This window comes from Meles meles, chromosome 9 (assembly GCF_922984935.1).
Source record: "Meles meles chromosome 9, mMelMel3.1 paternal haplotype, whole genome shotgun sequence".
Classification (NCBI taxonomy): domain Eukaryota; kingdom Metazoa; phylum Chordata; class Mammalia; order Carnivora; family Mustelidae; genus Meles; species Meles meles.
The window spans coordinates 82,810,156-82,822,937 of NC_060074.1; the positions used below are offsets into that span (position 1 = coordinate 82,810,156).

The 12,782-nt window shown below is 43.1% G+C and overlaps 1 protein-coding gene across 1 annotated transcript in view; it reads right to left on the reverse strand.

The window, feature by feature from the left end:
- KIF5C (kinesin family member 5C) overlaps positions 1 to 12,782 on the reverse strand; it is a 153,540-nt gene that overhangs the window by 36,839 nt on the left and 103,919 nt on the right. Inside the window, exons 13-15 of the mRNA XM_046019619.1 lie at positions 8,141 to 8,209; positions 5,589 to 5,795; positions 3,384 to 3,530 (exon numbers count right to left, since the gene is read on the reverse strand). Of these exons, the coding sequence (XP_045875575.1) occupies positions 3,384 to 3,530; positions 5,589 to 5,795; positions 8,141 to 8,209 (423 nt within the window). The remainder of the gene's footprint in view (positions 1 to 3,383; positions 3,531 to 5,588; positions 5,796 to 8,140; positions 8,210 to 12,782) is intronic.

Here is a 12,782-nt window from a genome sequence, read left to right on the forward strand (position 1 = left end):
TTCCAAGAGCTTGATAGGCAGGAGGGGATTGGAGAAGCAAGACTTCTTGGCAGCGAGACCGCAGCCCCAACACAACCAAGGCTGTATCGAAGAGGCTGATGGGATTCGAGCTGCTGGTGATGAGGGCTGATTTCAGGCCCAGGATCTGCAGAAATGTATCTGCAACACTGGCCAAGCCACAGAAATGTCCCAATGCTACTGGGGGCCAGGGCCCCTCAACTGCCCGAAATACTTCACCTGTACTTCATCCAGACCCAAAGTCAAAAGAAAATCTGGCAGCTAATCCAATCCATTTCATGTACTATACCTCAACTTTCTATCTTAGACTTCTGGAAACTTGTTTTAAAGAAAGCCGGGTGACATAGGAAAAAGACAAGAAGAGGAAGTTCACTAACAAACCCAGAGAAAGTCAGCTCGAGGCTCATCTCATCATTGGGCAGTCGCATCTTGTTTTGTAGACTAAACAAAGTATTTCCTGGGCTCTGAAAATGTTTCGAGACATGACAGAACTGGAGAAATATGGGTTCTTCTGTTTCCCTGCTGTCTGGGCCTGTTATATTCTGGAAAGAGGGCATCCTTTCCCCTCTTCCCAGGGTATGACCAGGAGCCACCATGTGGGAACTGAATAGGGTTTTAGGAAGAAAAACAAGGTCACTGACAAAGGTCTCCCTGATCTGATCATTTTCTTAGATAAAAGAATTATATCTATTGACTAGTCATAACCAATACTCTATGCCCACAATGTAGATCTAAAAAATATATGTATAACTCATGTAACTTCTGACAACCTGCAAGATAATGTGGGCTCATCTTGTCATTGCACAAATCAGGAAAACGAAGCCCGAGAAGTATAGTGAATTGCCCAGTCACACAACTCCTACGCATTAGCTCTCATTGCCCTGACGATTAAATCATAATTGTGGAAAAAAAAAAAAAAAAACTCAGCATGATTAAGAATATGATGCTCTATGAGTGAGAATTGTCAATGAAAATAACTAGTTATCAATGAAATTAACTAAGGCATCCAATGTCTGGAATCCAAAAATATCTTGAAAACATCCAGCTAAGTATTTAAAAATAATTTCAATCATACTTCAGATTCCCAAAGGTAAAGACTCTTTTTTTAATGCCAAAGCACCCAGACACTCCTTGATTTCATTAGCATTTCTTATCAGCTCTATTTTAGAATGTAGCATAAAAATATCTTCCTTTATCGTTATCAGCAGCAGGCACCAACTTCTCATAAATCAACTCCACCTTCATATTGCATGGGCCACTTAATCCCCCAAATCTCAGAAGCTCAGTACCAAAGCATGCTTCTAAAAATTAAATCCCCAAACATAAAGCCACCCAACTGGGACTGAATGGGTTAATCTTATCGTATCTGAGAATTCTGTGCTAAAAATAGATTCATTCGCAAAGATTCATGAAATATTCAGTTACAATAGAGTTTCTTTGAAAGAATGATTAGGCTTATAAGAGGTCGTATACTCTAAGACTAGATCTGTGGTATTATCTAAGAAGGGATTTCTAGGCTTCCCAGAAATGTCTATAAACAGAAAGAATTGGGGGAGCCTATTCTAGTACTTAACAATCCCAGCTCAAAACCTAAGTGTTCCCACAAAGCAGACGGATGTAAAACTCAGACTTTTAAAAGGCTAACCTCAAAGAATTTGATTTTAGGAGCTCAGGAAATGGAAGTTGAGCGATATAATACCATTCCATGGCTTGCCACAATCCACCACACATACTGATGGCTACTCTGTACAAGCGTGCTGTGTTATGATTACAAAGCTACAGGAATCAAAACAGTGTGGTTTTAGCATAACAATTAGATCAATAAAATAGACTAGAGACCAGAAACAGTCCCATACACTGTTGAGGGCGATGGATACGTTCATGATCTTACTGTGGTAATGGTTTAATGAGAGTATAATATGTCAAAACTTCTCAGACTATACTCTTATAAAGCTATTTTTAAAAATATCTCTAGCTTAGCTCTCTTTCTCTCCCTACCGCAGGTAACTGATAATTGTTCTTGGCTGATAACATTCTATACGCTCCCTTGTCCCTCTATTCCTAGCTCACAGACAATTTCATACCACCCCATTCTCCCCACCTCCCTTACTTCCTTGCTACCAGTGGCACCAATGTGCACAACTCTAGAGGATCAATCACGATTGGCTGAATCCAGTGACAGCAATACTATTTCTCTTTGCTTTCCCAGTTTCTCTTGCAATTTGGGGTGACCATGTGACCCAATTCTGGCTAATAAGGTATAAGGGGACATCTACTAGGGACTTATGGGATATAGTTTCCTCCTGATGAGAACTGGCTGCCTTTTCAGCCCATCCTGCCTTGGATATGTTTTGTGTGAAGATATGATGGTTGGTGTTACAGCAGCTATCTTGCTATCATGAGACAAAAGGCTACAGATGTGAAAAGGTAACAAGCAAATGAAAGCAAAAAGGAAATAAAGAAAAGGCCTGAATCCTTGACGTCGTTGAGACACTGGATCAAAATTCACTTCTGAAACTTGAATAAGGTTAGACTAACCTGGGCCATCTTGTTAAAATGCAGATTCTAATTTCAGTAGGTCTGCTGTGGCCCGAGAGTCTATACTTCCAAAAAACTCCCAGGTGATACAAATCACAACCTGAATAGCAAATTCTACACAAAATTCTCATAATGTGGGGCACCTGGGTGGCTCAGTGGTTAAGCCGCTGCCTTCGGCTCAGGTCATGATCTCAGGGTCCTGGGATCCAGCCCCGCGTCGGGCTCTCTGTTCAGCAGGGAGCCTGCTTCCTTCCCCTCTCTCTGCCTGCCTCTCTGCCTCCTTGTGATCTCTCTCTCTCTGTCAAATAAATAAATAAATAAATCTTAAAAAAAAAAAATTCTCATATTGTGAATAATTAAATGTGGATTTATTTTTAAGCCACTGTTAGAATCCTATTACTTTCAGCTGAAAGCTTTCCTAAATCATACCGATTGGCTGGGGAATTTTCATTCTGTTGGGTTCTCACAAAAAAAGAGAAACACAATTCTGAGACTAGAAGTATTGCTTAACCTATCCAATTCCAAACTCCTGTGACATTGTCATGTAAGTTAGAGAAATAACCCCATCTGCATAAGGCTTACCAAAATTTGAAGACGTTTCCTATACGGGAAAGATAATTTTTTTTCCTCTGCCGAACCCAGCCAGTCATTCACTTAGTCATTCAATCAGCCCTTGGTTTGTTCATTCCAATATTACCAAGCATGTGGCAGGTGCAAAGCACTACACTGAGTATTGGATACTTAGGAGAATAAAACACAGACCCTGCTTGCTTAGGACCCCACCATTATAGGAGCAGGTACACAAGATAAAAGAGGGGCTGGCTTACAGTCTTCACATCATTGGTGCCGATAATTCCACCTATCTCCCCCAGGTCCTTCAACAGCAAATTCAGGATCTCTGTAGCCCTCTTCTTCTGGTGGTTGCTAAGCTCTTGTAGCTGGCTCAGCTCCCTCTGTGTGGTTGTCAATGTCGTCTGAAAAACATATTTTAACAGCAAATTGAAAGAGCTGCCCTTCAATTCATACCTGCTGCATTGCAAAGGATAACGACATAACACAGGATGAAGTTCTTTATCATGTCATGCAATTTCAACAAAAGAGTCCTATTAAGTCAAACTAGAGTATAGCACCACCTTCTTTGATAAAAAGGAGACTTGGCCTTGGCCTGAGAGGTTATGTCTACATATCCCATGACAATTTGCAGGTTGGTGAAATGTTTTTAAAAACAGAGTCCAAAAGGAGCCCTCAGGTTGACAAGGCGTGTATGCATCTTCCTACCCTCGACATGTTCTGTTTCAGTCCTCGTGGTCCCAAGCATCCCTACCTGCATGCATCTCCACTTCCACATCCAAGCAAACCTCATTCCTGGACCATTTCCAAAAGTTCCCATCTGACGTCATAATAATAGACAGGTCAGGAAGGCCCAGAGAGCCATTCATGAGTTTAGAAAACAACTTCTAAAGAGTCTTGAGATCTTCCTGGTGAAGCTGAATTGAACACGCTTCGTCTCTTCTCAAAACTGGCCGAGAGTCTCCATCTTAACATAGTAGCTCCATTTTACTGTCAAACATCAACACCCATCTCTCACGTACGTTACCCAAAGGTAGAGATTTACAACTAACTTGATGAATTCTTCACACGAGAGGAATAGCCATGGTTTGGTGGCTTGGTACTCACTCGGCCAACAAAGAAAATAATTCTGCTACAGTACAGAGCTGTGGAGCAGCAGGCAAAGACACATAGGCAAGTCTGCCACCACGGCTATTACACTAGCACCCTTTCCCATGGTCTGGCTAGAAACAGTACTCTAAACCAGTCCAGTGATACTTGGGCTTGGCAGAAAGTAAGAACTGTATTAGGGAAAATGCGTCACTGTTTTGAGATGCAACTAAAATGAAAAACTCATTAAAGGATCCGGCAGAAAACCTAAGCAGAGAAAACCGAAGTCTCCTTTCCTAGGTGACTTCTGGTTTGTTTTTCTGCTTCTTTTTGGTTTTGTTTTGGCATTGCCACTGCTTATTTTGTTCCGTTTTTAAAGCCCACGGAAGCAGTAGTTCCCATCTTGGGAAGCCCTTTAAAAAGCCTTTTTCCTTCGTGCAGGTGAAACACAGAGTTCAGAGCATTTCCCGTTGGCTCTACGGTCAGCAGATGAGCGCTCTCCAGCACCATCTGCTACTCGTGGCCTGGGAGGACTGGATGTTTTCCACGCGGCAGGCTGGGCACAGTCCCATGATACCAGGCCGTTGGGCCGAGGTGCCAAGGGCAGCCGGTTACAGCCATTCGGCTTCCTACCACCTATTTTCCAAGCAGAAAAGGACAAAATGGAAACACTGCACCACCAGCCACCTCACCAAATGTGCGCCGGCCCTGGGGGGCTGCTAGCTCACTGCACATAGCGGGCAGCGTCGTTGCCTGGGAGCACCAGCTCCCAACCAGGACCATCCGTCCTCGGCTGGGGCTGGAAGTCGTGGGGAAGGAATGGGTTTATTCAGGAGGTTGTAAACAAGAAGTGCAATCCAGACCTTCCATCGGTCACCCGCGCTCACTTGTTACTATAATACCTGCGATGAGTTCATTGGTATCGAAGCAGAGGCACAGGCCTTCACTGAGCACTTTACATCAACGCTAATTCTTATGTGTTGAAAGGGGCCTGTTGTTAACGCCATTTTTTACAGATAAGGGAATGAATACTCACAAAGTTTAAACGTCTCAATTAAGGCCTCATAGTTGTAAAGTCACAATGTTAGCTAGGATTTTTGTGGCTCCTAAGTTCTGCACTCTCTTGACTAGCCACAAGGCATCCCTGCTAAGGTTATAAAACCCCTGGAAAGAAAACAATCCCCAGTTCCGGAACGAGCGACAAAAGTTACCTACGTGAGGTATTTCAGTTATTGGAAGATGTCAGAGAATGCCTCTGACATTGAATAACCACCCTGCCGGCTGCCTTCCTGTACAGTGTCTGTCAACAGACGTCAACATCGAGTACAGGAGCAGCGGCCCAGAGTCCCGCCCCCAGAGGCAGAGGCTCCAACCGTTTTCTGGGCCAGCTCATCCGTCAGCTGCTCGTTGGCCCTGGTCTTGTCCTCCACTTCCTGTGACTTCTGGTCATAATTGACAGCCAGCTCTTCCAGGGCCTGGAGAACTTCCTTCACTTCATCTTTGGCTGCCTCGTTCTCAATCTGGAGACGTGTCAGCTCTTCCTGGATCTTCTCGTAGTCTCTTCTTGTGGAAGCCAAAAGCTGGGGAAATGAGATGGCACGGAACTGGTGAACGTAATGTTCAAGCGTTTCTGTGCTGTGTTCTATCCCAAATAAAATGATTTTAAAAACAGATATGGGTGGGGCTAGGGGCTATGGGGGAGGGCTCCTGGGTGGCTCCGCTGGTGACGCCTCAAGTCTCAGTCTGGCCCAGGTCATGATACTGAGCCCTGTCAGGGCTGATACTGATGATGATACTGATACTGTCGGGCTCTACACTGAGCTCGGAGCCTGCTTAAGATTCTCTCTCTCCATTTGCCCTCCCTGCTCTCCCCAGCGCTCACGCACTCTCCAAAAAAGCAGATATAGCATGCTCAGCATGACTAGAAATCCTACTGTATATCTAGATAATAATAAAAAAAATAGCACAAGGCTTCAAAAATCTTTCTTTTTCTTTGATTTTTATTTATTTATTTGTTTATTTATTTAAGTTTAAAGCTGCATAGGCTGAACTCAAAGAATTGATTACAAATAAATTTCTATACTCTGTTGCTGCTGGCTCTTCCAAATGCTGAACAAAGAATGAACAAAGTCATCTCTGAGGACAATGGTAATAATACTTGCATGGTTGTTAACATTATCATTATTCCACATTGTAAACAGGTCGGTTTCAGAGTCAACCAAAACAGCATACAAGGGCAACTGTCCACTTCTCTTTATATTCATCATGAATGTATGGAAGGATATATCCCAAACATTAACATTAGTTAAAAGTGAATGACTAGGCTTGTGGATGTTTTCATTATCTTCCTGCCTATTGTATTTTCTGACTTTCCTATGTAAAATTGGCAATATAGAAAAAAATATATTGAGTTTTAACTGTTACACAAAGTAAGTTTATCATAGGCAGTTGTACCAAGTTAGAGATGAAAAGGAATAGAATGGGAGGAAGAAGGTAGGAAACATTAAGCAGATGGAAGACCCAACCAAAGCTAAGAGAAAAATCAGTTTAAAATGACTGCTCTGGGGCGCCCAGGTGGCTCAGTGGGTTAAGCCTCTGCTTTCGGCTCCGGTCATGATCTCAGAGTCCTGGGATTTAGTCCCACATTGGGCTCTCTGCTCAGCAGGGATTCTGCTTCCCCCTCTCCCTCTGCCTGCTGCTTTGCCTACTTGTGATCTCTCTCTCTGTATCAAATAAATAAAGTCTTTTTTTTTTTTTTTAAAGATTTTATTTATTTGAGAGAGAGAGAGAGCATGCGCACAAGCCGGCGGGGGGGGCGGGAGGCAGAGGGAGAGAGAGAAGCAGACTCCCCGCTGAGCAGGGAGCCCGATATGGGACTCAATACCAGCACCTGGAGATCATGACCTGAGCTGAAGGCAGATGCCCAACCCTCTGAGCCACACAGACGCCCCTAAATAAAGTCTTTTAAAAAAATAAAAATAAAAAAGTAAAACGATCTGATTGCAAAAGCACAGATGATCTTCCTGCCAAGGGAAGTATTTGGACAAGGGCCACAATCATTGCCCTGGAACAATAAAGGAAAACAAAGAGGAAAGGAAACGTATGGCTGTAGAGAGAATTTGCTCTGTGGGAAGGCTGGGACTGGGGACATGAACCCAAGCCACCTAGAATTATATGATGTGATCCAGTCCATAGCAGTTTAGCAACAAAGCAGAAAGTACTCTAAAGCACAGAAAAGAAAAAATACTTCAGTGGTGCTCAGCCAGAGAACCACTAATCATCTATGTTTGACAGATTGGCTATCTACCCTTTGCTTAGGTTCCTATTTGTAAAATACTTGGCAAAACACAACACAATAAAGACACTCACTAGAGAAATTAATGCCATCCAGGGAAAGACTGAAAAAAATTTGGCTCCTTTTTACTGTATCAAACACATACTATGTAAGCACTTGGACCCCCTTCCTCTTTGTCTTCCCCTCCCCTCCATCTCTACTTTTTTTTTTTTTTTTTGGTTATTTAATTCCTACAAGATAGTATGAGAACATAGTGTATATCAAAGACCCAAACCAGCTGGTTTTCAAAGCTGGGGAAAAACTAAAACAGCAAGCAACAGGAGTGCTGGGCACTGGGTATGAGGAATTAGAATCACCTTTGCCCAACCACCAAACTCCTTTATCTCTGCTCTTCAAAGACTATGTGTAGCAACCAGCTACTCGCTCTCAAAAACCTCAGAGCTCTATGAAGTCAGATATTTATTTTCAAAAATCAGCTTTAAACAGGCTCTGAAAGGAAATCTGCCAGGAAATGTCCACATGATTCAATGATTTTTGAAAAAATTCTTTGCAAATTAAATCTCTGGAACAAACATCGACAACAAAGAGTAATAAGAGAACTTCATAAAAAAAATTTATTGCATTCTTTACCTCGTCCTGATCCAACATCTGTTGCTTTAGCTTTTCAGCCAGCTGGCTCTGCTGGTTAATTTCATCATCCTGAAACGAAACATCATGTTTAATGTTTTTGGGTTAGTTATGTCATTTTTGATATCCTGGTTTCCCGACAACAGTCGGATACCAAAGTGCCAGCTGTAAGCTTTGCTAATAAGATGAAGGGAATGGTGTGGTGCTTCCTCATAGGTGAGAGACTGGCTCTGGGATCTTGATTTGGCTAAAGTTCCTCTGCACCCACCTTTCTCAGCAGGTGAAACAACTGGGTATTTTGGGATATATAATATCCTACATATTGAACTCAATTCCTACTTGTCCAGAAATCAAAGATCTAGGGTTTGGGAATCGGAAGGGACTTTGGAGGTAGCACTCCCAATTCAAAGACGCTAACAAAAAATAAGGCAGTGAATTTCGAACCATCTGCACTGTAATTTATTCATGTTCCAAATCTCGTCAAACACATCAATGACCAGGAATGCTGCCATGTGATGGGAAGGAGCGACCAGTATTTCCACCTCAAATCTCTTACTTAGAGAGACTGGAGAACATTCACTAGGGAATTAATCTTCGGCATGAGCAGATCTCCCGCTTGATTAGAAGTTAATTTTCTTGCCAGTCTAAAAAAGCAAAAAACGAAAAAAAACTCAAGGAAGTGGGGGATGTAGAAATGATAATGCTTACTTTCTGGCCTATCATTAAAGTGGGAAATGATCTCCCCAGAGCCCTTTTGCTTCCGTCACTCTCATTTCCTGCCACTAGGTGTCGCTGCCACAAAAGCCAGAGCCGCCGGCCTCGTCCTGCCCCGGTCCAAACGCGTCTGCCTCTCCAGGGACTCTGCCTCTCCCGGGACTCTGCCCACCCAGCTTGGGCAAAGCAGCAGGCAGGACAGCATTTCACCAGGGGGGCTTGGCCTTCACTACAAAGATTTTCATGAATTCAAATGCAAATGTGAAGCCTCGCCTGTGAAGAACAACTTGGCTTCAGGGTACCCCTCCCTTAAAAAAAAAAAAAAAAAAACACAGGAGAAAAATCCTATTTGGTAACACTTCTGGGCTCCAAACCCCACGCAGTCAGATTCAGTATTTTGGGTCATCCTGCATGCCTGGTGCTGCCCAGATGTTCTCCCAGCAGCCCAGAAAAATCCTGCGCCGCACCTTCTGGCTTTTCCAGAGGTGAGGTTACAGGGGTGAACTCAAGGGCCTGGGTCGCATAACCCCGTGGGCTATTCTCTAGCCTATTTGGTCCCGTGTATGCATACATTTAAATCAGACTGACTGACCCATGGAGCAAGAAAGTCCTAAAATCAGGATTATGGGATCTCTACCTCATTTTCCTTTGTGCAGAACATCTTTTGGCCTTATTTCTTCTCTATTCAGGGAACCCTGTTTCTACTGAACTTTTTACACCCCTGTTTCTTTAATGGTTTGACAAAATGCTCATGACTTTCCTCCCCAAATCCGATTTCTGGCAGGAGAATTAGGGAAATTACACTGAGTGAAACTGCCAAAAAATGGTACTTGCACAACGACGAGACTATTCTGTAGGGCATATTTCCTCTTTTACTTTATAAACTTAGAATGTCAGTTACCAGGAACAATTTTGTGTTTATGTTCCTTGGCATATAAATATTAAACATCTTAACATAAAAGACTCAGGGAGTTTAACATCAGGGAGCTGCCATCCCTTCCCCTGGGATACATAAGCAACAACTCCTAGTGATACAAATCAGGAGAGAGGCAGAAGGGTGAAGCCAGCCCTTTGTTCTTACACTGCGTTCGCTTCAAAGCCTGAAGGTACAGCTCCCTCCCTGACAGGTGAAAAGCCAGGTGCAATGATTTTTGAGGTACAGTAAGAAACCAAGGGCCACCAGCCCATCTGGGAAGGATGTAAGGAACAAGGATTACATTATAAGAACATGAATGACTTATACCAGAGATACCTCCAAGACTACACTTACCCTTTGTTAAGGCAACTTCTCCAAGGAATTAGCATAGTCTACCATAATCTCAAAATGTTTTCAAAACTTCCATAATAGAATGTGCTGTGCCGTCTATATCTATACATTCGAGTACATTCCTTAGGACATGCTTGGTCTGATGCTGACTCTTAATCCATAGATAACAGATTTCAAAGCACTTGTCAGAAAATATTCTTGTTCTTAAATTTGCTTGTATGTGAAATGGTGAGCTGTCACTTGGTCACATGCCACCTTTAATCATAAAAAATGTTCTCATTTCAATGGTAATTAGTGAAATAAGTTTCAACATATTTCTACTTGCACTTAATTCCTCTCACATATTTCCAATAGAACACTAGTATTAGAGGAGATGAGAAGTAAAAGAAACGGCCAACACCAACTTGCTCTTCTTATAACTCTGCTTGCAACCCACCTCTGCACCACCCCCCCATGCCACATAGGATGGTGTTCTCCCTTAAGTAAACAGAACCCAAAAGAGAAAGAAACTACTATTTATTGAGCAATTGCTACACACTAGAACCTTTTAATCCCCACTGCAACTTTTTGAGGACACAGATAGGAGCCTCAAACTACAAATGAGAAAAACATCTTCAGCAGGGGAGGCCATTCATCAGTCCAAGCCCCGGCATCATTAAGACACAGGTCTGACTCTAAAGTGTATGTTTTTCCATCACACTGTATTGCCTTTGACGGTAACTATCCTGAGACCCTTGGAGGGACAGCACAGAGGGGCAGAGGGGGCAGCTGGGAGGAGACTGTGCAGTCGTTCTCCCACAACATTCTAATTAGATTCATCAGGGTTGACAAGTTCCTCCTCATCTAAATTACTAAGACCAAAACAGGCTGACCACAGCCCTGGGAACCAGAAGATACACAGCCTTGTTCCACCTCTTCCACCTACAGGTGACATAAACTGGGCAAGTCACGTACTCCCCGGGCTAGCTTCTCGTCGGGACCTAGATACTTTCAGCTCCATCACTCAATAATCTGCGAAGATGCCTTGTCTCAACTCGTGTTTTCTCAAAGGTACCAAATTACCTATCTCGTCAGAAGCATGAAGTACCTTCTAGAATCTTTAAGCGGAAGACAAATAAGAATGACAGCTGATGAGACATACTCAGGCAGTCCATGGGAAGAGTGACTAGGGTCAGACCACCAGCTTTGGGGCCCTCCCCGGCTGAGGCGTGTGGGCTAAGTACTCTCTCAGATCCCAGCAACCCCTGTGAAAGACCACAGATGCTCACCTCGAAATGTGTGCTTTAGAGGATCTTCAAAGCACACGCTATAGGAAAATGATATAACAGGAAGTGTCCAACGTTTGTCATCGGGAGGCAGAGACGCTAGGGTCAGCTCTGCCAGGTACTACCTGAATATCCCTAAGGCCTGGCATTCTCCTCACTCATCACTCCGTCCTCCTCACCACATTTCAGAAGTTACATTGAAGACTCTATAGTCTCTCTTGGATCAATGAAACCTCCTTATGCTACCAAAGGAAATGATCCCAATTCCAACCATGGCAGGAGTCTATTCATAGAAAACAAAGTGTAGAATCAGGTTATCATCCCTCATCCAAAAATCTTTGAGGATTACTAACGTGAACTCATCATTTCTAAAGTGCAAAGGAAAACTGCAGTATGTTTAAACAATAGCATTTCTTTGGAGAAATCAAGAAATTGCATACACTGTTAGCTTACTATTGATCTCCTTTTTCTCTCACTTTGAGGTTTTGCATAATCATATCTGGTTAGAAATGGAAGGATAACAGTATGTCAAGTGCCTAAGGGCAATTAACCCAGCTCTCAGAGGTGTGAATATCTCATTAAATAGGCTACCAAAAAGATAGGAGTGCCCCCAGTTTAACGCTGTGGTTACAACGCAAATTCCCAGAGTCCTAGATAAACAGAACTTGCTTCACATTTTGCTTGTAAAGGTGATGCAGACCGAGCTTTACTCAGAATATACAAGCCTGGAAGATTAATGGCAATGTGCACAGAACAAAGCAGTTTCAGCTAAACCAGAAGTGTCCCCAAGCACTCTGAGCCAAACCACAGCAAAAAAGATTAAATCAGACTAAAAATATCAGCAACCTTGATGAAATGAACTGAAAGGATTTAAAATATTCCAAGGGCAATATGCCAAGGTCACGTGAGACATCCATTTAATTTCCTATGCCTCCAGGATTCCTAGCCCGACCTTAACTGGAGATGAACAGTGTTCTCCAAGATCTCTTTTCCTTTGGTCCAACTTGGGCATTTACATGACTATTTGAGCCCCAAAAGTCTGCCATAAAATCAGACAACCCTAACAGCACGTTCAAACTATTTCGTTCAAGAGTATGCCTCTGAAAACAGATTTACCAATACTGGACAAGTTGTCCGACCCCACACCACTACCATGGTTCCTCATCCCAGGGCCTGAGAGCTACATGATTACAGAACACATTTAACATTAGGAGCCACTACACTGTCGCTACAGCGGGCACTACTCTTGAAGTTATCAAGAGGTGAGAAACAGGCCCAGAGGAAAATAGAAGAGACAACTAAACAAAGATCATGCACACTCACACCACCCCCACTCACACGCAGTGATGAGCCCCAGTCCCATGTCTAGAAGTGAAGACTATCTCTCTATCTAGACCAA